This window comes from Phascolarctos cinereus, unplaced genomic scaffold (genome assembly GCF_003287225.1).
Source record: "Phascolarctos cinereus isolate Bilbo 61053 unplaced genomic scaffold, phaCin_HiC Scaffold_5;HRSCAF=322, whole genome shotgun sequence".
Lineage (NCBI taxonomy): Eukaryota > Metazoa > Chordata > Mammalia > Diprotodontia > Phascolarctidae > Phascolarctos > Phascolarctos cinereus.
Genome location: NW_027555958.1, coordinates 240857532 through 240884757, shown reverse-complemented (window position 1 = coordinate 240884757; position 27226 = coordinate 240857532). Strand labels below are relative to the sequence as shown.

The 27226-nt window shown below is 40.8% G+C and overlaps 1 protein-coding gene and 1 long non-coding RNA gene across 4 annotated transcripts in view; one reads left to right on the top strand and one right to left on the bottom strand.

Annotated features, from left to right (window-relative positions):
* MAPK14 (mitogen-activated protein kinase 14) overlaps positions 1 to 12362 on the top strand; it is a 97466-nt gene extending 85104 nt beyond the window's left edge. For 2 of the 3 annotated variants that reach the window (XM_020999667.2, XM_078155404.1), the window contains exons 9-12: positions 1880 to 1959; positions 7612 to 7690; positions 8346 to 8519; positions 9822 to 12362. In XM_020999667.2, coding sequence (XP_020855326.1) covers positions 1880 to 1959; positions 7612 to 7690; positions 8346 to 8519; positions 9822 to 9889 — 401 coding nt within the window. In that variant the 3' untranslated portion in view covers positions 9890 to 12362. Of the gene's footprint in view, positions 1 to 1879; positions 1960 to 5716; positions 5797 to 7611; positions 7691 to 8345; positions 8520 to 9821 lie in introns of all 3 variants that reach the window. The other variant, XM_020999668.2, reaches the window with a different exon arrangement.
* Positions 1798 to 27069, bottom strand: LOC144457597 (uncharacterized). The gene is made up of 3 exons (XR_013487050.1): positions 26992 to 27069; positions 22585 to 22654; positions 1798 to 2224 (listed from the first exon to the last, which is right to left on the bottom strand). It is a non-coding gene; the product is annotated as an uncharacterized LOC144457597 (long non-coding RNA).
* Positions 27070 to 27226: the final 157 nt, after the last annotated feature.

Genomic DNA, 27226 nt, shown 5'->3' with positions numbered 1-27226 from the left:
GTCATTCAAACTAGGTTTGGATGCTGGCACTAAGCATTCTTTCATCAGCCCCCAAACCTAGTTCAGAGCTATCTATACTTAAGTGTTCTCCTAGAGTGAGAATTTATATACTCCTTGTACCTAAGGCAATAAAGTTATTTCTACAGACTTCGCTTAAACGCTAGGTACTTTTGTGGTACTTGTGAAAAGCATCAAGATGCCAGCAGCAGGTAAGAAGTATAGTTACTTCTATATCATAGAAAATTTACTTTCTCTAATTTTTTTTTCCTTCAGCCTTACCTTGACAAATAAATACTGCTCATCAAAACTTAAGACCCCTGGGCCCTCTTCCCAGGAGGTACATAACAAGCAAATGTAAAAGATCTATATTATTTATTACTAGCTTTTATTCTCACCCAGAAAGTATTGAACCTTAAAACAATTTGAATTAAAGAGAATTCATTTATGATTGCACACTAGTAGCTAGAGCCAGGGCGTAAGTTCAGGTTGATTATAAGATCACCCTTTGAGTTAGTATGATGCTTTATATCATTTGTTGTTAATTTCATCATCTGTGGTGTTTCACATTTTTTTAAATTGTCTTTCTTAGAATCATCCTGAATTTTAATTTAGCTTTAATTTCTTTGCAAATAGGGAAGCTGAGATAGAAAACACCCATTCTAATGATAGGGCAGCTGGGTGGCTTAGTGGATAGAGTGCTGGGCCTGGAGTCAGGAGGACCTGAGTTCAAATGTGGCCTCAGACAGTGAGCAAGTCACTTAACCCTGTTTGCCTTGGTTTTATCATCTGTGAGATGAGCTGAAGAAGGAAATGGCAAACCGCTCTAATATCTTCGCCAAGAAAACCCCAAATGGAGTCACAGAGTTGGGCGTGACTGAAACAACTGAACAACCATAAAAATCTAATGATGTGTGGGGCTAATTTGGGGATATTTATTTTAATTCGAGCTGAGATGTTCATTTTTTTAATCAGAAATAATTTGAGTGGTTTTACAAGATATTTTTCTGCTCCCTTTTTAATTTCTCTCCTTATACAAGGCTGATAAGCTAAAACCAAATAGAAACCTTCTCTTTTATATTAGGTGTTCTAGCCAATTCAGATTAATTTGGTGTGTAGTTGGAGACAATACCGGGAAGTGTTGACTAGCAGAGGTGAAGGTTTTATTAATCTTACAGTTTACGAGACAGAGAGCCATTGAGGATATATGAATTTTGCCAAGCATTCTGCTTCATTAGGTTTTACCTAATGAATGTGACTAGCTCTTTTAGTGTATCTTGAAGGAGCATGTAGAGGGGGAGTGCCCTCTACTGGCTGTTAACATTTATTGTCCTTTGCTGTCCTCTGTCCAGGGGATATAATTCAGATCATTGGGCCTTGTGGCCTTAGTGGTCATGATATTAGTACCCCACAAATGTTTTATTTAGTCCATGTTTGCAGGGTATGTTCACAGATAGATTTGTTGTGCCCCTAGCAGGGCACTGCCCTCTTTCTGTTGTTCGTGCAGTGCTTACTAATGCTCTTGGCTTAGAGAACTACAAATGCTTCGGTGGAGGATGAAGAACTAGACACGGCTTAAGCACATGGACTGAGACTCTTGAAGGTGTGATGGTTTTGTGTTCTTAATGATGACCTGTCACAGCTAAGTACCAGTTAAAGTAGTTTAATTTCCTTGACAAATGATATATAAAGTTGTAGTCAGTGTACAATATGAATGTAATCTGGGTGTGCATGTTGTGGCATTTTGAATCTTGTAAAGGAAGTGCATGTTCTAACTGATCATCCTATGGAAACCTGATATAGTGGAATTTTCCGTTTTGTTTTTATTTTGGTGTTTCATTTTGATTTTGTCCCAACATTTTCCTTTATAGTCCACCATTAGATATTGATCAGTTGAAGCTCATTTTAAGACTCGTTGGAACCCCAGGGGCTGAGCTTTTGAAGAAAATCTCTTCAGAGTCTGTGAGTTGATGCTTTGATTGTCAATGTTTGCCCTCTTGGGAATCCAATCTGAGTCTATGCTTTGCCTTTCACAGATCTTTCAGCTCAGTCTGTACTTTACCCTAGGCGTGTCTATAAGTGCCTATCTGCCTTTTGTGGGCTTATCAGCACTTCTAGGATGGTGCTGTGGAAATGTGTCTCTCCCTCACTCTTTCTTTCTCCCAGTCTCAGTCTCTAGTCAATTCTTGGGTCACGTGAGTCTCCAGTGCTGCAGTTTCTCTTCTCCCTAGATAAATAGGATTTAAGATTTCAGTTTGTTTCAAGAAATAGATAAGAGAAGTTCCCCATTCACAAATTGTACACAGAAGCTTCAAAAATACATGGCCTTTGTGTGATCCTTCTAAGAAGTTTTGAATGATCCCATGTTGTAGTCCCTCTTAAGCAGATGTTTGTTCTCAGAGCATGGGATCTACTCTAAATTGCTTATTCACTGAAGGAATAGAATATGCATCATGAGGACTGTAGGACACCCTAGACTTGCCTTTAAAGTCAGAAGCTAACATCCAAAGTAGGTCTCCGTTTCCAAAAAGCAGAAGGATAGACTGTCATCTTGTGGGGTGTTTCTCCATCTCTATCCTCTAAACCATTCATAGAATCGTAGAACATCAGAGCTATAAGTAACCTTGGAGACCATCGTCCAGCCCCCTCACTTATATGTGGAAGAGGCATCCCAATCCTAACACCTCCGAACCGCCTCTCCATTCCTTCTTCCTCTGTAATTGAAAGTTGACAAAAACTGGGAAAGGAGCAGCGGACCTCATACAGAGCTTGTGTGGCCACTGACTCATTCCTTTTCTGTATCTTAGTGATGGGCTGGTGGAAAGAAGCAGCCATGGACTAGAACATTGGCTTTCCTTTCCTTTGCCCTTCTTGCTTCTGAACACCATGCTGATGCCACAGGAGAGCAGAGAAGGCAGCATGGTTGTTGTTCACCTCTCCCTGTACCATAACCAGCCTGTGGTCATTGTCCCTGCAGCTTTGTAGCAAAGGGGAGAGGGAAGCACTGGTGCTGAGCTCCAGGTCTTTACCATCTTTCCTGTGCTTCTCTGGCTAACCATTCAACATTTCTGGCTGCCTTGGCTCCTGCTTCCCAGTGGGGAGCCTGCTGAGCAGCTAGCATACCAAGCAGGTGAGTTTGAAATGTTATTTTTGTGTTTGACAAAATAAATAATCTTGTTTATATCTCACACCTCCATTTGAACTATTTCAAAGCATATTAAAATTCTGAATTTCCACAGCATATCTTTGAGGGACATAGAGGTTTGTTGTTGACTCTGGGTCGTTTTGAGGAAGCGAAAGGTTCTCATTTGCCCAAGTCATTGGACAAATCTCATTGAGTCACCTGGCAGAACTAAGTACAGAAGTCAGATGTCCTGATAACGAGATTTCAGCCATCATGCCTTTCCACAGTTACAAACTATATTGGAAAGTCATATTCAGAGGGGTTAACTAACTATAGGGTCTATTCAAAAAGCATTTCTTTTTGTTCCAGAGAAGGCAGAAGCCAGTTTGGAATGAACTGAGGAAATTTTGAGGCTTCAGCAAGAAATAACAAGACTGCTCTGTTTTTGCTCAGAAACAGATGAGCTCATAGAATTTTGTGATTAAGTAGCTTCATTGGTTGGAGGATGGTGCTGAGATTAAAATCATAAGTTAAAATCCTGTATTAGTCACCTTTATTTTATCCTCTGGCCACAAAATTGTGCCCTGTAAGTACAACCCATCTAGCTTGTAGATCTGCATTTTAGTTGAAAAGGAAAGCTGTAAGCCCATGTGCATAGAAGATAAGCTACCTATCCCTGAATGGGGAAGGAAGGGCTGGGACTCTCCAAGTGTATGCATTCTGAGGATGGGGAAGACGACTAGCACCTTCCTTGCTATAAAATAGGGTGAGGCTATAGATTTTTATTATGACAGTTTTATTTAGAGTAGTGAATAAATGAGAGGGAAGCTAGAGTATGTCTAAATGAAATCATACTGAGTATAGGAAGGAAGGGGGGAGGCGCTTTCAGCAGATTTTTCAGGAACTATACAGAGTAGAACACTGCAAGAGAAGGAAACTTGGAAATCCCCATGATGTTCTACAGGTTGTTGTGTGGAACAAAGTCATGCATTCTTCAAAGCACATAGAAAAGGCCAGCAGCTTTCTGACTCCCCAAAAAAGCATTGCAATAATGATCTCAGCATTTTACTAGACGTTTAGAGATACTACCTGTGCTCAGAGACTGAGTAAGAAAATGAGATGATGATCTGAAGATAAGTTGGGAAATTATCTGGAAGAGGGGTAGGTGTCATGGCCTTTGGCAAAAGACAGAGCTCCTTTGGTAGTGGGACTGCTATCCTAAAAATGCTTAAAGAATACCTATATACCTAATACCTATAGAAATCAGTGAAGAAGGGAGACCAGGGACACACAGAACTTCCAGGTACTCCCCTCTCACTCTACCCAGTAAAAGTAGATGTCATTATTTCTCTAGATAGGAAGAAATGCCAGTTTGGATAGTACCCAGTTTGGACAGTAGTGTTAGGGTGCAAGGTTTTTGGTGATTCAAGGTCAGTCAGTGATTAAGAATGGTAGATTCAGGGTGAGGGGTAAGTTAAATTATTAACTATGAAGGAAGTGAGCAAAAACACAAATTTTAGCAATTATGTTGTGCAAAAAATAGGGGAAAGTCTCGTGGAAGTCATTGGTGACAACTTCTGCAACCTTCAATGCTTCTAATCATAGTGAAGCTCTTCATATATGTTGTGAAGACATTCTCAACCATTGACAGGGTAATTAGAGGAGACATATTGATAGACAAATAGACGTGCTGATGCATTTGGAAGACTTCTTGACTATTCCCCTATAAGATTTTTTTTAACTGCATGGTATTTGAAAGAACATCCTCCACATAGCATTTTGATGTTTGAATACTTTTTCACCTGATAGGGGCTTGTATGAGAATTGGGAGTAGAGGGTGAGGGTGAAGTCATTGTTGGTAGGAGAGCCATGTTGGCACATGCCTTGGTACATCACTGCAGCATGAGGTTTCTATTTTTGCTTTACATGACTTTCCTTCCACTTTCTCTACATGCACTGACCTATTGTGTGTGTGTGTGTGTGTGTGTGTGTGTGTGTGTGTGTGTGTGTGTATATGTGTTAATGTTTTTCCTAATGTCTTCCTGACCTTGCATTGCTCTGGCCTCATCGCTTTACCCACCTATCTGTTTCTTGCATTTGGAGGGAAAATGCCTTGGAGAGCCACCAACATCTGTGCCACAAAAATCTGGTTACTTTCTGAATGGTCAGATCCAGTCCTGGATTTGGTGGATATTTTATGCCATATAGAGCAGAGTCAAGTCCTTGAATTAATTTCTATCCACCATCTTCCCGAGGGGTAAGAACATTTGGATCACAACTAGCCAAAAAAAAGTTCAGTGGCTGGCATCCTGGATCAAGAGAGAATATCTGTTTCTAGGATCCAAAAATGTTTGATGTTGAAGAGGAGCAAGAGCTCAACAAAATTAATTTTTCCTCTCTGCATGGGCAGTCACTGGCTAATTGAGCAACACCTGCCTGATAACACTGTTCCCTTCACAGAAGTGGTGCTTTATATATGTAGCTTGGGTCAGGATGGGGAGGGGTGGTCAATTTTTGTCTTTTTTTTTTTTTACCCAAGTTGAAAATTATTTTTGCACCGTGTGTTTAACAAAAGCCCTTGACCAGGCATCTAAGATATTAACCAGCTTCAGCAGATCATGCGCCTGACGGGGACACCCCCTGCCTATCTCATTAACAGGATGCCCAGTCATGAGGTGAGACCAAACAGATTATACTAGGGGTGTGTCGTTCACAAGGCCACAGACACACTGTTTAACATAACTGAATGCTTGCATGTGCCTTGGAGTGGCTACTAAGATAATGACTCTGTTTGCTTTAGTAGGGTGTTAGTATCTGAACTGAAAATGTAACTTCTAAGGTGGCCAATAAATAAATGATAACATTACTTTTAAACATTTGGGTTTGTAAATTTGGTACTCAAAAACCTGTTTAGAGTATGTTGTTACCAAATAAACTTCATATAGAGGCACAGTTACCTAAAGGAGATTACTGTGCTTTTTAACTCCTTCCTCCCTCTCCCAACTCTCCCTCTTTCTCTCTCTCTCTCTTTCTCCCTCTTTCTCTCTCTCTCTCTCTCTCTCTCTCTCTCTCAAAAAATAGAATCCAACACAGCTAAGTATAACCCGTATACCTTAATACATTGTACTTGAAAGTTGGTACGTAGGGCATCCCAAAAGTCTTAGGGACTGTATAGAAAGAGTGAGATTTTAAGATTAAATACCTCAATACAACTTGTTAGCTTCTCATTCATATTAATTTTAGTCAGTCATTGCTTAATTTAACTTTAGTTTCATCCCCAGACTTGACTAGGACACCTCTTCACAAATCACTCTAAATCTTTATCTTGGAGCTAGACTGCTCCTGGTATAACCCTAGAACTTCAGACCAGTTTGACATCAAAAACCTTTTTTTTAGCTACCTCATAACTATTTATCCTTCTAGACTTTTAGAGCTAATTATGGCCCTGGCCTCCATATCAATATTCTGATATTTCCTTTGCCTCCTTATATCTTTTCATATGGCAGAAATAAAGATATTAATCATCTAGTACATTTTTGCATCAATATGATGGCCCTCTACCCACCCAAGAAATATTTAAATAGAAAACTTAACAGCTGTGTAGGTATCAGGGTTTCCATGCACACATTTAAGATTAGATTAATATTGGCTCTGTACCCATGGATATAAAGATGGTTGTGAATAGAGACCAAACCAGTGTCTGCAGCCAAGAAACCAGTTTTCATATCCGTATGTTATACTTGGTATATGTGATTACCCTCAAGGCCAGTTGTTTATTTTTAAGGTATTTTGCCTTGATTATAGTTATCAGTACATACAAGATGTTTGCTGAGCTAAGTTCACTGATATGAAATAAATTAATTATGAAAATCAGATATACTTTTGGAATTAAAAACAAACTTTCATTTAATAAAGGTAAACGCTTAATTTAGCTAATAGGTACTGCCCTCATTAAGGATTGTTTTATCAAAATGTATTTGAAGTTAGTAAAGCAGTGAGTTGTACTCATTTTTTTGTTTTTTGGCCAGACTAACATTATACTCTTTTTTTTTTTTAAGTCATCCTGAGCCCCCAATGAGAATACCACCATAAACTAATTATTGATCAGAATTCAAGCTTTGGGCCAGGAATCCAACGTTCACGTAGATTTTAGCTGTTCTAGAACGTTTCTGAGAGGCATTTACTTCTTACAGCTCTTGAGTTCACTATATACACATAAACATCTGTTCCTGACTAGCTAAATGAAAGTAGGCCAGATTGATTAGCATTCATTTCTAGTTGGAATCTAAATCTATAAGACAAAAGCAACATACTCAATGATATTCCTAACTGAAGGGGTTGGTACGGGAGAACAGTATTGAAGAACTCTAAGAAAATATGCCATATGAAAACCACAACTTGTAAAGATTTTTTTTTCTCTCCCAGTATTAGGGTCTAAGAATCTCTTACAATAATGAGTACATTAATTCTCAAAATCCTTATTTTCACAGGCAAGAAATTATATTCAGTCTTTGACCCAGATGCCGAAGATGAACTTTGCAAATGTGTTTATTGGTGCCAATCCATTGGGTAAGTATCATTAATTGCATTTTGGAAGCAAATATTATTTTTCCCTCCAGACACCTATGGTCATGCTTCTCAAACAAACTTTTTCATCTGGTGATATGCTTGTGTATTTATAAACCTATGCCATTTATAAAACTTTGCAGAGGTTATTGTTAAATGGTAGGGAGAAAGGGAGGAGAGATAAAAAGGCATCTGCTCTTGACCATTAAATGCAACCAGAATAGGAGTGAGAACAAGTTCGGCAATTACATTTTGTGGGAATTGCTCTTTGAGGGCAGGAATTATTTCATCTTTGTCTTTGTGTCCCTAAAACTTAGCACAGTGCCTGGCACTTAAAAGATATTAATAAATGTTTTAATATCATACATTTGATTGATTGAAAATAAAGTACTGTGTTCTGTGAGGTGTTAGAGGGTTGAAGAAGGCTTCCTAAAAGGGGTAACATTTGAGTTGGTCTGAAAGGACAGGAGTGAGGCATTAAAAAGCACAGTGCTTGTTCAGGGGGTAGAGAATTAAGCAATTTGACTGGTGCCTAGAGTACTTGGAGCTTTTTGTATGCATAAGAAAAAACTGGGTGTTTTATCTTAGACACAATGTTAGCTTCTCCATATTAAACTTTTTCTCCTTCTTTTCCTAATCTAACTTTTGTTGTTGACAGCTGTTGATCTGCTGGAGAAGATGCTTGTATTGGACTCCGATAAGAGAATTACAGCAGCTCAAGCCCTTGCCCATGGCTACTTTGCCCAGTACCATGATCCTGATGATGAACCAGTTGCAGACCCCTATGACCAGTCCTTTGAAAGCAGGGATCTCCTGATAGATGAATGGAAAAGTGAGTTCCGTGGCAGGATTATTAAGCTTTTGAGTTTGCCCTCTTCTCTGAGGGCAGTTACGTATTGTTATTGGGTGAATCTATAACTGAAGCAGAGGGAGAAACAAGAACTACTAAGAGAAATAGCCATAAAACATAGACTGTCACCTGGAAGGGAGGGACCTGAAAGAGGTCCAACCCTCTCCTTGTACAGGTCAGTAGATGAGGCCTTTGCAGGTTAATAATTGGGAATAGTTTGTGAGAGCAGCTTAGAATCATGAAAGTTTTAAGTTGGAAGGTGCCTTTAAGAACACTGAGTTCAAAAGCTTCATTTTGCAGATGTATAATCTCTAGCTCAGAATAAACATGTTCCTTTTACAAGATATTATCTTTCTGTTCTAGGCAGTGGTCTCTGTAGTCTTTTGAGGTACTTCTTTCGAGTTTTCTGTGTTATTTTATATTTATTATTTACTTTTATCCTCTCAACAACAACCTGATGAGACAGAGTGGACTTGTAACCCATTTTACAGAAAAAACTAGGGCACAGAGAAGTTGTGTCTTACCTAAGGCCACACAGCCAGTAACAGTTCCAGGGCTAGAGCCTAGGTCTCCTGACTACAAATTCCAATTTTCTCTTCACCAGACCCAAATTGAACTTGAAAACTGACTAACCAATATTTTGCTGATAAATAACCTAAAATAATCTGGCAATAAAGTAAACTGGAGCTGGGTCTGCTTTCATGAGATTCTGTTTGTGGTTATAGTACCTTGTGCTAAAATGATTGGGATATTTCCTAACCAGACAGAGATAATGGGTCCCTTAAGAGAGAGAGTGGTGTGGCATATTGAAGGGGGCACTAGATTTCTAGTCAGAAGAGCTGGATTCTAAACATTCACAAGTCTACTAGTTACCACATAAATGAGATTCATTATTTGAGTAGGGGTTAGGGTTAGAGTTATATGGCCTCTAAGGACTCATTCTATGCCTATAAATCCATGACCTTTTGGCAATGGGTAGTATATATAATTAATTAACCTTAGCTTGTCATTCATAGAACAATTAATGGCAGTATTCACATACCTCACTAGATTTTGAGGAAGAAACTTTGTAGGGGCAGCTAGGTGGCGCAGTGAATAGAGCACTGGCCCTGGATTCAGGAGGACCTGAGTTCAAATATGGGTTCAGACATGTAATACTTACAGCTGTGTGACCCTGGGCAGGTCACTTAACCCCATTCATTACCTAGCCCCCAAGGAAAAAAAAAGAGAGAGAGACTTTGTAAATGTCTGAGTTATTGCCGCCATTCTTTTCCTTCCTTCTAGGCCTGACCTATGATGAAGTTATTAGCTTTGTGCCACCACCACTCGACCAAGAAGAGATGGAGTCTTGAAAACCTGGTTTCTGTTCTGTCAATTGCACGTCACTGTGAGGGAAAGGCCTTTTCATGGGAACTCTCCAAAATATCATTCAAGTGCCTCTTGTTGCAAAGATTCTTCATGGTGGAAGGGTGTGTGTGTGTGTGTGTGTGTGTGTGTGCGTGTGCGTGTGCGCGCGTGTTTGCCTGTGTACACATGTGGTGAGCTGAAAGTCAGAGAAGAGGGAGGGAGCTATTTATACGGTGACTTTTCTGTAAACATGCTCACTGAAGCTCTTTGATAGCCTCTGCTTTAGTCCCTCTGGGAGAAAGTCAATCCACGCATCTCATTTGCCATGTTGTTGGGGTGTGGTAGATGTGAAGCCAAAAAACCCACAAACATCCCAGATCCTGGGCTCACTTGTTACCGCCATTATCTGGGCTCTTCTAGGAAGCAGCTGGAAAGATGGTGGTGATGATTTCTTGCTCGCCCATATTATCCCTGTTCTGGCTCTGTAGGGACAAAGGGATCGGGGTTGTTTGATTGACAAGTGAGCCTTTTGGCTGCCTGAAAACCCGAAGCCTTTGTCAGCAGCGTGTACAGCTGGAAGGACCAACTCGTGTCTGTGCACTAACGTGTGGTATAATCGCCTGGTGTGGTCCTCACACTGTGACAGGTCTGTGTGAAATTGTAAATATGTTTGTGCCTTATATAGAGAGAAGAACATTTGGGGAGTTGAGGGAACCCAGTAGACTGGTTTCTGAGCCACTCACGTGGAGGGGGCTTCAGGGTGTATGTGAACCCATTTTAACAGATGAGCCTTCAGAGGCAGCTTTGTGTATGCATGCGTGCGTGCCTGTATGTGTCTGTGTGTGTGTGTGTGTGTGTGTGTGTGTGTGCACACATGTGCGTGTCTCTCTCACTCTCCCTGTATTCAGTGTTGCCGTTTCTCTCTGCTCCTCCTCACCTTTGGCTCAGGGGCCTCCCAGATACTGGCCCCAGGAGCCAAATGCAGGTTCTAGTCTGTGTGCATCCTGTGTGCTCTTTATTCCTAGCCAGGTGCGGGGTGTTGTGCATGTCTTGCTTTGTGTGCATGCAGAGCTGCTTGTCGAGTTCCTGGGACAGTGGGGAGAGGCCCTGGTGTGGAGCAGGTTGGGCAGTGAAGAGCTGAGCGGTCCCACTCAGATCCCCTTTCACCTCAGCTGACGCGAGAGGAAAAGTTTCACCAGCTGCCCTCCTGAGTCTGCCAGCACTATTCAACATGAGTATACTGGATAGTATTCTAGGTGCTTTAGATGTGAAAACAGTGAGGAAATAGGACTGACTGGTGTATCTCTTTTTTCCTTGTCATTATGGTTTTCAAAGAGACTCTTTTGCTGGGCTCTGGTGGGCAAGGTCAGGACTTTTCCCAGGATCATCCCAGATTTTGGAAAATTGGAATTTCTATTCACACCCACCCACCAATTCTTAGAAATACTGAAGATCAAAACCAAGAATAAAAGTGCGTGAGGCCAGAAACCTATTTTTCTGTCTCTTTCTAAATACAGAGAAATTTATCGAGGTGTCTTTCTTTCTCTTGAGAAGGATCTATTGACAGCTTGGCATTACTCTTCTCTTGCCTAGAGAAATAGGGGAAAGGGCTCTGGGTTTGGGAGAAACAAATTTTGTTTCAGTATTTGTGTTGCAGGGATCCTTTGGGAATGTGATTCCTGTTTTTAGTGGGGAGGAAGGGCAGATTATTTCAATGTGTTGCATATTCGACCTTCTCCTTCTGAAATCCCCTCATTACTGGTATGATGAAGAGTTGTTTTCATAGTTTTGGAGATTTTATGCATCTTGTGTTACTTATGATGGGCCCACACATTCAAGGCTTTTCTGAAGTGAAAAAGAGCAAAGCACATGCAGAGAATGAGAGTCAGGTGGGTTGGACCAGATTGTTTGAGTTCATCTGTCTCAGTAGGGTGGAAGGCAGCCCAGAGGCCGGCAAGAAAATCAGTCACCTCTGAGTGACTAAGGGCTGGAGGGAGAGAGAAAGACACCTTGGCCAGGCTTCCCACACACCTCCTAGAGGAAGTTAACTAAAGATGCCCTCCCTGCTCTCTTGGATATGCAGGTCAGCTCCTCACAGAGAAATGTAAATATCTCCTCTGTTACCCACAGCAAGATGAATTTTATTAGCCATATTTGGTGCAAATGCTAGTGTAATTTCCTACAGAAATACTGCTCAGATTTTTTTTTAATTAAAGTTTCTGCATGTGTGCCCACATGTGCTGAGAGACTGCATGTCCCAGAAGCCTGGACTTTAACTGGATCTTTCTGGAGAGCTCCTTGGTTTCTGAGCATCATTGCTCCCATCTCCCAAGTCCTCTGAAAAGAATACCGTGGGGTGACAAAACAAGGGGGAGCCTACTCTTTTATTTGTATCCATGAACTTTTGCTGTAATCAGTTCCACCGTATAGGATGTCACACAATACCACTGGTTAAAATAAAGCCTATTTTTCAAGTTTGATGACTTTCTCTCATTTATTAGCACACACTACATAATCAGTTCAGTAAAATTCGCAACAAAAGTGCCTACTTTCTGAAGGCAAGGACCAAAATGAAACAACCCTTCCCGTAAAGGAACTTACATTCTGCATTCTGAACACAGACTAGTAAACAGAAGTAATTTCAGGAGGGAGAGGGTACTGGGAGTTTCATGTAGAAAGTAGTGCCTCAGCTGGGCCTTGAAGGAAGCCAGGCGCAGCAACGTTTCTCATTTAATGCACAATTTGGCACCCGAGACATTACATCAAGAGATTCTCAACTATGGCCTGTCAGTTTTCTTGGAATGTTATGCCATTAATGCCAGAAATCACAAGGGAAGACATGGCTCCTGGGCTCAGAAATTCCAGCAAGGGGAGAATTTGTGGGTGGATAAAATCACAGAGATGAACTATGAAATGATATTCTTCCAGAGAACAATAATGGTTTTGTTTCAGAATTACCTGGGCAAAGGTATTGAGATTTATTTTTTAAAATCTCATGTTTACAAAGCACATAGTTGCTATAAAATTCTTTATGTTATCTGCTCTAATTCTCACAATAACCCTGTGAACTCTAGGTAACATAAGTATTAGTCTCTCTCTTTTAAAGACATTAGTGCCTTCTAAATCCTTCACAAGAACCTTTTTGAGATAGGTAGCACAAATTCCCATTTTGCAAATGAGGAAACTGAGGCAGGCTCAGATGTGAAGTGAATCACCCAAGATCCATGGAAGAGGAAACAGGATTTGAACCCAGACTTTCTGACTCCAGATTTAGTGGTCCTTCCTCTCTACCACACTACCCCTGCCTGTACACAGACCGTTTGCAGTATAGATATAATTCACACAACTGTGTTTATGACATATTTTGTATTGCCTGGACGTGGGCCCATGAGAAAATCTTAATGGGAACCACTAGAAAATTACCTAAAGTATTCATATAACATCTCTCTTCACATCCTTAGTCCTTAAACCCTTATGTAAATATTCTGACCATTGTTAGACTCTATCTGCTTGTGTTGCACAGTCCCATATTGGCCCAAGTGGCCATTAGCCAGGTTAGACTTCTATGAATTTCAGGGCTGCAAAGTTGAAATCCTCGTCTCTGTGCTGATTTTTAGGTGACAGTTGGAATAGGTAACAGAATTAGAGGAAAGGTCTAGCATAGAGCTACTGCACTAGCCCAGAAGTGTGCATATGGAGTCTGCATTCTTCAAATGTTCAGCTAGGTAAATTCAGCCCATAGGGGTGGGACAAAAATCAGTCATTGAGCCAGGGCACTGTGATGTAGTGGACGGAGTGACAACCTCGGGAGACTGTGGTTTGATTCCACCTCTAACAGTTCCCACTTGTCTTATCCTAATCAAGTCATTTCACTGTCTCAACCTCACTTCCCTCATCTGCAAAGTGAGAATTATAAAATATAAAACATTAACTATAAGACATCAAAACATCTTCCAGAGAGTCCAGGTACTGAACAAAACATACAGGAAATAGTGTCCTTCAACCCCTCCCCCAGCCCCAGTGATATATTCTAATGTATATTAGGATATATATTCTATGCATAAATATAACACTTTAAATTCAGTGCGGATTGCCCTGAATTTCTGCATGTGGTTGATCAACTTTTGAATGACTTGGGAGCAATTAACCCAAATCTAGCCACTCTCCCAAATGAATTGGGGTTATATGCCAATGCAAGAAAATAACTGTATGGGACACAAGTTGTGGTATAGCAGCTTATGTCTGGACTCTTCCCTCAAACATGACTCTCCACCCACCTGAATTGGAAATGCAGTCCTTCCCTCCACGGAAGGGCACCTCTACTTAGATCCATATCCCTATCTCTGCTGCATGGATTTATGCCAAAGCTTCCTTGAGTCTCAGTTTTCTCATCTATGACAACTAAATTTCCATATGGTTTATGAGCTTTATTTGTTAAATTTGATCTTTTTTCAATGGGCAAAAATCCACTTTCTCTCCCTCCCACCAAATGAGATATTTGTAAAGCCCTTGCAACTTGTAGGTACTTAACAAATACTTGTTTTCTTTCATCTACCTCCCTCCCATTGAAAAAAAAAAAGAATAAAACCCTTCTATAGTTAAGCAAAAAAAAATTTGTGTTTTGGCCATTTCCCAAAAAAATGTGTCTCAATCAGCACTCAATTCATCACCTCCGAAGGAGGGTAGCATGTGTCATTATGAGCCCTCTGGGATCATAGTTGGTCATTGCATTGATCAGAGTTCCTGTTTTTCTTTACAGTATTGTTATATCAGTTATTTTGGTTCTGCTCACTTCATTCTTCATCACTCTGTAGAAATCCCAGGTTTCTCTAAAATCATCCCTTTTATCACTTAGGTAAGTGGCTCAATGGATAGAGAACTGGACTTGGAATCAGGAAGACCCAATCTAGCTTCCAACAGTAGCCATGTGACCTCTGCCTCAGTTTCCTGATTTGTAAAATGAGGATAATAGCATTTTCCTTCCAGGGTTATTGTGATGATAAAATGAGGTATTTGTAAAGTGCTTTGTGAACCATCACATTCATATACCATAACTTTCTGAGCCATTCCCCAATTGATAAGTACACCTCCAGTTTCCAGTTCTTTGCCACCACAAAAAGAGCTGTTGTGAATACTTTTGAACATAGAGGTTCTTTTCCTGTTTCTTTGATCCCTGAGTTTCTTTGCAACAACCCTAGGAGACAGTGGAAGAGTAGGGAACTTGGAGTGAGGGGACCTGGGTTTGATCTGCCTTTGTGGAGTTTCTCTGTGACCTTGAGTTTGCTACCTCCCTATAGTTAGTATAGATGGTTAGTAAACAAACATGTATTAAGCACTTAAACTGTAATAAGCCAGGCATGGTGGCACACATCTGTGGTCCCAATTACTGGGGAGAGTAAGGCTGGCCAGTCTTGTACAACTTTGGTAGTTTCAAAGTAGAGCGGGGTATACTAATTGTGTCCCCACTAAGTTTGGCTTCAATAGATTTAGTCCAAGAAGTGGAGAAGCACCAGGTTGTACAAGAAAGACTTAACTGACCCCTGTCAAAAAAGGAGCAGGTCAATGCTACCATGTTGATCAGTAGCAGAATCAAACACATGGGCAGCCCCAACACTTCCAGCCTGGGTGAGATGGGGAAACCCTGTCTTTAAAAAACCAAAAAGCGTGCTAGGTACTGTGCTTAGTACTGAGAATAGAAAGAAAAGCAAAAACACTTTACCTCCTCTTAAGACACTCACATTCTAATGGGAAGACATGTAAATAACTATATGTGTGTGTATACATAACTGTATATATGTATGTTTCCTTCTATCTACTCCATCTTGTGTATGAGATATATATATAATATATATATTATATGTACAACATGTAGATATATACACAAGATATAGAGTATATATGTTTATATATACACACAGAGAAAAGTAGTAAATAGATGGAAGATAATATATATTCACATGTCATATCATGTGTGTGTATATATGTATATATATATGTATATATATATATATACACACACACACAAGATAGAGAGTGGATGGAATTTGATCTCAAAAGGAAGGCACAGGTGACAAAGAAAGCCAAGAATTCTTAGGCCTCCAGCAGAATGTGAAATTTGAGTAGACTTCAGAAAAGTCCAGAGATGGAGGTGAGAAATAGCATTCAGGGCATGGGGGGACAAGCCAGTGCAAAGGGACTGAATGAGGAGATGGAATGTTGTGTTTCAAGAACAGCAGGGAGGCCAGTGTCACTAGATTACAGTGTAAAGTGTAAGAAAACTGGAAAGGTAGGAAGGGGCCAGGTTGTAAAGGACCTTAAAATCCAAACAGGATATTATATTTGATCCTGAAGGTGATATGTAGCCTCTGGAATTTATTGAATGGGGAATGGGGGAAGATGTCATGGTCAAGCTTGGGCTTTAGGGAGATTGATTTGCTAACTGAGTGGAGAAAGGTTTGGGGTAGGTATACCTGCAATAGGAAGATCAACTCTAGGCTACTGCAATAGTCCAGGCAAAAGGTGTCAAGACTAGAATGGTAGTGGTGGCAGAGGAAAGAAGGGGCAGATTTAAGAGATGTTATAAAGGTAGAAAAAACTGGGACTTGGCAACTGAATGGAAGTGGAGGCTAAGAGAGTGAAGTGTGAGGATGACACCTAGGTTGGGGCATTCCCCGCAATTAGCAGAAATGACCTGGATGAAGAAATGGCAGAAGAAGCAAAGAAGAAATGGTCTGACAGATGGGAAGAGAATCAGGAGAGATCAATATCAAGAAAATTTAGAAGAATATTATCAAGGAAAAGAGGGTGATTGGTAGTGGTGCAGAGGCTGCAGAGAAGTCAAAAGGTTTTGAGGATGGAGAAAAAAACCATTAGATTTAGCAACTTAACATTAGCAACTTTGAAAAGAGCAGTTTCAGTTGAATGATGAGGCCAGACTGTAGAGACTTAAGGAGAGTGAAAGGAAAAGGAAGTAGTCTGCTATTATAGACAGCCTTATCCAGTTTAGCCTCAAAAGGGAAGAGAGAGAGAAGTTGATAGTGGGAATGAAGAGGTCAAATGAAGGATTTTTGAGGATGAGGGAGATGTAGGCATGTTAGGCAGCAGGGAAACATCCTGTAGACAGGGAGCAATTAGAGATGAGTGGGAGTAGGAGTGATAAGGTAATCTGCTGGAGGAAATGAGACAGAATGGGATCACTTGTTCAAGTAGAGGGGTTTGCCTTGGTAAGAAGAAAAGCTATCTCTTTGTGTGACACAGGGCTGAAGGAGGAGATGCTGGAGGAAATGAGTTGGGGAGAACAGATGAAGAGGGAGATCTCAGCAAATGGCCTTAATTTTTACCCCTAAATATGTGGCAAGATTCTCAACTGAGTGAGGGGTAGGGAAACTGGAAAGTATGAGAAGGGAGAAAAAAGTTTGCAAGAGCTGCTCTGGAGAGCTGGAGAGGGAATCAGGGAGTTGTAAAAAGATCATCTTGCAGCAGTGAGGGCTCTGTTGAGATTACATAACATAAATTTGTAGTGGACTCAATCAACAGATTTTCTCCCTCTACTGAGCAGCACATGAACAGGAGTGAAAGATTTCTTCATCTGTTAAATGAGAGTTGAATTATATGACCTCTAAGGTTTTTCCCAGCTCCAAATTCATTATCCTATGATCAAGGATGATTCTATGAATTGCAGTGCAAATAATATTCCCATTTTGCAGATGAGGAAATAGACTCCCCAAAATGAAATAACTTGTCACTGTCATTCACTAGTAAATGTTGGAGCTGGGATTCAAACCTAGGTCATCTCCAAGTCCAGGATAACCACCTTCTCAATGTCAAGATTGTTGGAAGATTTGTGGGGTAGAGTTAAGCTGTACTTCCTGCCTTCATACCCACCCACCCCCATCTTCTCTTAATTGCCAAATCTAATGGTGGTTTTTTCCCCATCTTTTTCTTTCTTGACCTCTATGCAGCCTTTAACACTGTTGCTCACCATCTTCTCCTTGGTACTCTCTTCTAAGATTTCCTGACATTGCTTTCTCCTAGTCCTCCTCTTACCTTTTTTTTTTTTTGGCTAGGCAATGGGGTTAAGTGACTTGCCCAAGGTCACACAGCTAGTAAGTGTTATGTGTCTGAGGCCAGATTTGAACTTCAGGGCTGATGCTGTATCCACCTAGCTCCCCCTCCTTTTACCTTTCCTGTTCAATCCTTCTTAGCCTCCTTTGCTGAACCCTCATCCAGGAAGTGGCCACTATATGTCCCCCTTTCTCACCATCAAGTGAGATGATGCATATAAGGTGCTTTGCAACCTTAAAAGTCTACCTACTAGCTATGATTAATGCTAGCCTCTGCCATGGCCGCGTCAGAGTTATTTTCACTGTCTACAATCCACTGACAAAGCAGTTCCTTTGTATTCTGCCTCCTTCATAGAAATTACCCTAAACTAGGTTTTCTCTGTCCAGGGCACACCACCATCCTGAGTCCACTCCCCTGGTTTTCAGTCTTTCCTGGACTTAATGCCACTGTCATCTCCACCTGGCCCCTACATTTCCCATGCCCTCCATCAGTTCATGCTGCTTTCTGTCCCTCTACTTGCCACATCTCACATCTCTGCTGTTTGTCTACCCATCATTCTCTTATAGTGGTTCCTAGCCTTTCTCTCCTTCTGGCTACCAAGAAGTCTTTGCCACCTTAAAACCTATCATAAAAGCAATGAACCCCATAATGCCCAGGCTAGAAAAGATATTTGAGGTTGTCTAATCAAGGAATATCAACCTGATATAGAAGTTTGTCAAGGGAGTATGGGAAATACTTGGTGGTGCTACTGAAATAAATCTATTTTATGTTCATTATGTATATGGTAAAGTCTATAATTTATTTCCATTCATATTGAATAAGGGATACAGGACAGTTTGTTAAAAACCAAAGGAGGGGCAGCTAAGTGGCACAGTGGATAGAGCTTGGGCCTTGGAGTCAGGAGGATCTGAGTTCAAATCCGGCCTCAGACACATAACACTAACTATTTGACCATGGGCAAGTCACTTAACCCCATTGCCTAGCCAAAAAAAAAAAACCCAAAGGAGAAACAAGTATTTATTAAGCACCCATTATGTGCGAGGCACTGTGAAAAGTGTTTTATAAATATTATCCATCCCACTGGATTCTCACAACAGCCCTAAGAGGTATGGGCCCCATTTTACAAATGAGGAAACTGAGGCAGGAAGAAGTTAAGTGACTTGCAAAAGGTCACACAGTAGTCAGTGTCTGAGGCCAGATTTAATCAGGTCTTCATATCTCCAGGTCTCTAATCACTGTTCTGCAAAGCATCAGGCAGTTCTTAAGCCTTTCAAATTTTTTTGTTCTTTACAGTGTTGTAGTTCCTGTGTCTGGTCTACTGTTTCTACTCACTTCACTCTAGATCAGTTCATACATGTCCTCCCAAGTTTCTCTGATTTCTGACTCCTTGAACTCAGAATTTTACCCCCAGAGCCAGAGATATCTGCTTTTCCAGATCTCTATCTGGTGACCTAGATGCAGGGGAAAGAAACACAAAACAGAGGAGGCAGCTGGGACTTGTAGGTCCAGGATCTAGGCAAACATGTCCAAGCATACCAAGTTTTATTGCGTTCGCTTCGCAGATAATGTGTTTTTTTACAAACTGAAGGTTTGTGGCAACCCTGCGTGAAGCAAGTCAGCACCATTTTCCCAACAACACTCATCATGTCTCTATGTCACATTTTGGTGATTCTCACAGTATTTCAAACTTTTTCATCATTATTATATCTGTTACGGTGATCTGCAATCAGTGATCTTTAATGCTACCATTGTGATTGTTTTAGGGCACCACCAACTGTGTGCCCACATAAGACAGCAATAATCAATAAATATTGTGTATGTTCTAACTGCCTCATTGACATGCCTTTCTCCATCTCTCTCCCTCTCCTTGGGCCTCCCTATTCCCTGAGACACAACAATATTGAAATCAGGCCGGTTAATAACCCTACAATGGCATTTAAGTGTTCAAGTGAAAGGAAAAGTCAATGGATGTGGCAAACCATTGTCATCTTATTTTAAGAAAATGCCACAGCTACTCTAACCTTCTGCAACCCTGGTCAGTCAGCAGCCATCAACATCGAGGTAAGACCCTCCATCAGCAAAAATTGATTATGACTCACTGAAGGCTCAGATGGTGGTTAGCATTTTTTAGCAATAACGTATTTTTAATTAAGATTTTTAAATAATTAAATAATTTTTAAATAATTAACATTTTAAAGACATAATATTATTGTACACTTAATAGGCTACTGTATAGTGTAAACATAACTTTTATATGCACTTAGGAAGCCAACAAATTTACGTGACTCCCTTTATTGCAATATTCACTTTATTGCAGCGGTCTGGAACTGAACCTAGCAATATCTTGGAGGTATGCCTGTATTCTTGCTGTCATGTGCTTAAGTTGTGACTTGGAGGGAATGTAAATAGTAATTGTTTCTCTTTCTGCCAGCAACCCTGAGAATTTTCCCTTCCAAGTTTAATTTTTTTTTTTAAATAAAAGGGGCCATCCCTTGACTCGCTTCTTAAATTGGCCTAATCACTTAATGGGAGTTGCCTCTCTCAAAGTGAGAACTGGAAAGACTTTAGCTTAAAAAGGGCCATGGTCTCCCACTGCATCCTGGGCCACCTTCAGCCATCTTGATCTATATCTGGCCACTGAACCCAGATGGCTCTGGAGGAGAAAGTGAGGCTCCCTCACTTAAATCCAATTCAATTGCAAGTCCTATCATCATCTTCCTGATGTCATGGTCCTCTTCAAGGAGGGAGAAACCACGCACAATCATTGCTGCGAGGTGGAGGTGAGAGAAATTCCCTAACCCCCTTGCTGGAAGTCCAAGGGACAGCTTGTGCTGGGCCTGTCCTAAGAGAAGGCCTCCCAAAAGAGAATGGGGACAGATTTTTTTCTATAGCCCTAACAATTTTCTTTGGGGTAAAGAAACTGATCTCCACGACACTCAGTAGCCAGAGAATTCTCTCTGACATCCTCCCCCCAACAACACCATCAAGATGCCAATCTATCTGTCCATCCCCATGGAGCCAGAGAGGATACTCCATGGGATCACCCCCACAGAAAATCACAGGGGCTAGAAATGGAAAAGCATACCTGGCTTCTGCCACTGCCTAGGAAGGGGATTCCTGCAGCCAATAGTGTCCCTTCTCCTGTATCATCTTTATAGATTGCTTCTTTCTTCTGCCTTTCCAAATCCTACCCATCCTTTGGGTCCCACTTCTATGAAACCACCCTACCTTCTCCAGCCTCTATCAGCCTCCTTTTTTATGGATCATATATAGCCTTTCTGTCTACCATGGAATCCAACCCTTGATTTTATTATTATATTTCCTCTATTAGTCTCTGTTTCTTGTCTTAACCTCCTCCAATAATATGCTGAATTCATCAAGGTCAGGAACAGGGTCTCTTTGCTTCTTTTTACACACCCCACAGCCATCTGGAACAATATTAGGTACACAGTAGGTATTTAATAAATGCTTATTTGATAATTAAAAATAAAGGTTGCGGGGGCAGCTAGGTAGCACAGTGGATAGAGCTCCGGCCTTGGAGTCAGGAGGACCTGAGTTCAAATCTGGCCTTAGAGACACAACACTCACTAGCTATGTGACCCTGGGCAAGTCACTTAACCCTGTTGCCTCATCGAAAACAAAACAAAACAAAATATGTAAAAATAAAGTTTGAAAAATTACATAGATCAAGCTTGGTCTCAAAGAAGAAGGAAAAGAGGGGCAGCTAGGTGGTGCAGTGGATAGAGCACCAGCCCTGGAGTCAGGAGGACCTGAGTTCAAATCTGGCCTCAGACACTTGACACTTACTAGCCATGTGACCTTGGGCAAGTCACTGAACCCCATTGCCTAGCAAAAAAAAAAAAAAAGAAGACACCTCCCCCCAGTCCTTTACAGTGGTGGGATATCCATTGGTATGGAACATTGCACATATACATATACATATATATTTGTGTGTATGTATGTGTATACACCCACATATAACATATATACATACATACATGTATATATATGTGTATATATACATATACATAAATATTCAGATTTTTCATTCATATTAATTAATTTTGCTGATTTTTTTCTTTTAAAAAAATCTTTTTTGTATAGGATGACTCTCTAGGAGAGGGGAGTTCTTTCCCTTTCTTTATCTTTGCCTTGGGGCAAAGGGAAAAATTTAGACAGCTGTAAAGACAAGATATCAATAAAAATTTATTTAAAAAAAAAACAGGTCTGCCTGTTCTGCAAATAAAGATATATAAGGTTTTTTTTTAAATTAATGTTGCAAAATTACAGAAAACAAACTTGGCCTCAAAAGAGAGATATAAAAAGACACCCCTCCCCACTCCTTTGCAGAAGGCTTGGGAGGAACCCACAGGTGTGGAACATTGTATATAATGTCATATTTTTCTCATATATTGATCAGCTTTGCTGCATTTTTTCTCTTCCTCTTTTTTATTTAAAAAAATGTTATCAGAGAGCTCTCTAGGAAGAGAAGAGAGATAAGGAAAATGTAGGCAATGTAAAAACCAAAGATGTAAATAAAAAAATTGTTAATGCTTGTTTGAGACCCATAGCCCACCTAGAAATTAGACTTTGCACATCTAAAGGTGAACAAGTGGTAGTAATAATGATAACTCACGTTTCTGGAGGATTTTTTTGGGTTTTTTGGGTTTTTTTGGTCTTCTTACATAGTTCTTTCCTCAGAAACCCTGTGTAGAAAAAACATCTGCATTTTACAGAGAAGCCAATGAGTTTCATGAGTGTCAGGTAATTCACCCAGGATCACAAAAAGAGTAAGTGTAAAAGCCAGGATTTGAACCCCCACCTCAACTTTCAGAATTCAGTATTCTTTTCAGGACACCACCTCTCAGGTAATGATTAAAGTAGCTCAGCCTGAAGGAGAAAAACAAAATGTTTGGGGGGGGGTGGAGCAGCTGGTCCTGAGGACCCTTTAAATTTAACCTCTCCAAATATTTGTGAGTTGTACTATTCCAAAACACCCACCCACTATTAGTTTATTTGGCAGCAGCAACTTATTTCCTCCAGTCTTCCAAAGAAAATGCTGGTAAAGTAGTGTTGTAAGCCAGGAATTGAGAGTAATTCAATTAATTTTGTAACAGCAAATATCTCTGACCTGGAGAAGAGAGTTTCTTCAAAGAGTGTGTTTAACCTCACATCATTGTCCAAGAAGGCAGCTCTAACCCTGCCAACCCCCTAGGGTCTGCCAAGCTGAGGTTTCTGAAAAGCCACCACTGTTCTGGACAGAAGGTGATTACTCTGAATACCCAGAGGCAGCGGAGTGTTTCAGAAGACAAACCTAGCTAATCGGCTCAGCTTCAAGAAAATGCTATGTTTAGAAACCCACAAATAGCTAAGCAAACCTGAACTTCAATTATATATTTATTTATTAAAGCGCTGTACTGCTTTCAACAATGAGGCAAAGGCTGGCATGGAGAGACAACAGTATGGCTTTTAAAATCACAACCATGGCCAACATCATTTGGTCTGGGTTCTAACCCTCCTATCTGTGCCTCTTATGACCATGGCTAATTTCCCCTCTACAGGACACAGTTTCCTCACTTATAAAAGGAGTGGATTGGACTAGATGCCCTCTAAATTAGAATAGTATAGAAAAAGGACTTAAATGACAATCAAAAGACCTGGGTTCAGATCTACTCTATGACTAGCATAACCAGAAACCCAAAGCCCAGTGATATGGAACTCCACCTCCTTGGTGTATTTGCATGAGGGGTAGGTTGGAGTTGGAGAGAGGAGAGATTGACTCTTTTCAAGCTCTTTAGTCTCTTCAGATCTTTGGCTTGCTTAGAGTGTCTTCCATCTGCTTCCAGCAAGATGGATGATGTCAACTCTACTTCAGGTTGCTGAAGGAAAAATAAGACTCTGGGAAGAGGCCAACTTGAGAGGAGCTGGCAGTCTCCCTCATGTCCCTGTCCCCAGCTTTGCTACACTAGAGACTTTAGGGCAATTTCCCCTTAGATGAGATCTAGGACTTTCTCTCTAGGTTGAGCTGGGTTACCTGGCTCCCAAAGGGACAGCTGCTTCACTTTGTATTTTCTGGTATATATTCTATATTCTGGTATATATTCTTACTTTCTTTGATTTCTGTTTTGCTGTGAACTTGGTTAAATAGGTTTCTTTGCTCATCGCTGTATGTGTTCATTGTGGAACTGGTAGTTAGTGGGAAAGGAGTCAAGCCTTGGATATAAAGCTTGGGGCCCTGCTTCCCTCATTAATGAACAACCATCAGAAGTTTAGTTTGAAGATCAAAGCATGCTATTTTCACTTTACTTTTTTTGTGTGTTTTTTTTCCTTTTGGTCTGTTTCTTCTTTCACATTATAACTAATATAGAAATATGTTTTGCATGATTGCACATATATAACCTATATCAAATTGCTTACCTTTTAGGGAGGGGAAAAGGAAGGGAGGGAGGGAGAAAAATTTGGAACTCAATTTTTTTTAAATGAACGTTAAAAATTGTCTTTACATGTAATTGGGAAAAAAAATTCTATTTTTAAAAAAGTTTAACTTGAACCTAAAACTAGACTGAAGGAAAGAGATAAAATTCTACTCTGGTATCTCCTCTCTCTGAAGAGAGCAGAGTAGCCAAGCTTCTGGCACCAACCTCCAGCAAGAAATAAAATCTTGGAAAAAGATTCGAGGGAGGGGGAGAGGAGAGACTAAAAATGTCTATTCTGCTTCCCTTTGGGCCACACAATAACACCCCCATCCTAGAGGTCAGGGACAGCCTCACTATACAAGGAAAATATTTGGAATTGCTGTTGTAAGTAGGATAGGAAATCAATTAAGAAGTAGTAAGGATTGCTTCGCTATAGGGAGGCCCTAGCTGGGATTAGTGAGCATAAATTTGTAGTGATCCTACTTACTCTGTCACCTTAGTTACCTGTACAACTTTAAGCAAGTCACTTAACTGTTGTGATGTTCAGTTATGATGCTCTTCTATCTGTAGAAGAGAGGGTTGGACTCAGTAAGTTCTAAGGGTCCCCTCTATCTACTTTATTCTAGAGGAAGCAGCATAGTTGGCATAGGGAGAAAAAAAACATTGGACTGGCAGTCAGGAGACCTGGTTTGTGTCTTGGCAGGTGTGATCTGGGCAAGTTGTTAGACCTCTCTAGGAACTACCTCCCTGATAGAACTATTGTAAGAAAAATGCCTTGTAAACCTTAAAGTACTGGGGCAGCTAGGTGGTGCAGTGGACAGAGCACCGGCCCTGAAGTCAGGAGGACCTGAGTTCAAACCCGGCCTGAGACCAAACACTTGACACTTACTAGCTGTGTGACCCTGGGCAAGTCACTTAACCCCAATTGCCTAAAAATTAAAAAAAAACCCCAAACCTTAAAGTACTATGGACATGGAAACCCAGAATTATTGATTGTTGTTGGAGGGGCAGCTAAGTGATGAAGTAGATATATGCCCCAGGCCTGGAGTTAGAAAGAGTCATCTTTGTGAATTCAAATCTAGCCTCAGACATTTAAAACTATGTGACCCTGGGCAAGTCACTTAACTATGTTTGCCTCAGTTTCCTCATCTGTCAAATGAGCTGAAGAAGAAAATGGCAAACCCCTCCAGTGTCTTTGCCAAGAAAACCCCAAATGGGGTCACAAAAAAGTAGGGTTTTTTTTGTTGTTGTTGCTATTCAGTCATTTTTCTGTCATGTCTGACTCTTCATGGCCCCAAATATACTGTTTACTGAGTGCAAAGATACTGGACTGGTTTGCCATTTCCTTCTCCAGCTCATTTGACAGATGAGCAAACTGCGGCAGAAAGAGTTAAGTGACTTGCCCAGGGTCACACAGCTAGGAAGTGTCTGAGGGTAGATTTGAACTCAGGAAGATGAGTATTCCTGACTCCAGGCCTGGCTCCCTATCCACTGCACCACCTGAAAAATGACTGTACAACAAAATCGTTGTTAGAAATGGGGACTGGACCTATAATTTCATTGACATAAGGAGCTCCCAGAGAGGAAACTCCCTTTACATACCCAGATTAGCACCTTCTCTGCAACTTACACTCTTAGACAGTTGCCCAAGACACTGAGAGATAGAGATTTGCCCAAGGCCCCTAGCCAGTTCAAAGGAAGCACTTGAGTCCAAGTCTTCCTGGCTCAGAAGCTGGCCCTCTCTCTATACACCAAACCATGCTGCTTTTCTTGGTGTTGTGGTTGTCATCATTGTCTTTGTTGTCATTATACCATGTGTGTGTGTGTGTGTGTGTGTGTGTGTGTGTGTGTGTGTGTGTGTAACAGAGAAATATAAGTTATATAAATACATGTCCATAGATACATAGATATAATTATAGAGAAAACTTCTGGCTTGTGGGTAGCATAGATAGTTATGATCTGTGGTCTGCCACCTCTGAACAGTGGTAGGAGGGCCATCCTTGCACCAACAGTAGATTGGTTTGAAGATGGAAGAGGAAGAAGCGTAGGCAGGATCCAGGACTGACAAAGTTAGATGATTTCTCCTGATATCTCCAAGAGGGATGTCTGGCTAGCATTCTATCTGTCTACCACCCCTCAAGTATCTCTAGTCTAGTGTATGATTTTTCGGGGGTTTCAGATTGAAAGTGACTTCTCTGTTCTTAAGGGGAGAGGGTAACCCCGTACCCTTTAGCTTACATTCTTCAGCTTAGCCCCTTCCCACCAAATGCTGATTACATAAAAGACCATCACAAAGAATAAACAATGAGTACAGCCATTTATCCAAGCAAAACAGCAAATAGAAATCACAGAAATTCTACAGATGACGGTATGCTAAAGAATACAGAAGAATAAGTGAGCTCTTCAGATGGGAGTGAGATAAGATTTCAGCTGAACCAGGAGAGAGAAAGAAATCTCACTCTGGAGAGATCCTCTCTCAAAAGTCTCTAGATTGCCAGGCCCTGAAAGTCCACTACCATGGTGGGTCCAGCTTCCCATATGAGTCCATGGCTCTAAAGGCTCCTGTCTGACATTCAAAAGTTTACATCATTCAAAAATTTCTGTCTCCATCTCCTCCCATCACCAACCTGAAAGTCCTCTCTTAAAGTGTGCCCCCCAGCGAAACTGAGACAAGTCATTTACAGCAGGTATGAGAGTCATGCTCAGCCAAGCAGAAGTCAGTTTCCCACCATCTGTCTAGCATAAAGCCTTAGGTTGTCTTTCAGGGCACACCCCAAGGGGATGTTACAGTTATTTGTTGTTATAGAACCTAGCCTCAGACTCTGAAGAGAATGGAATCCAAAGGCAGATCGATAGTCCAGC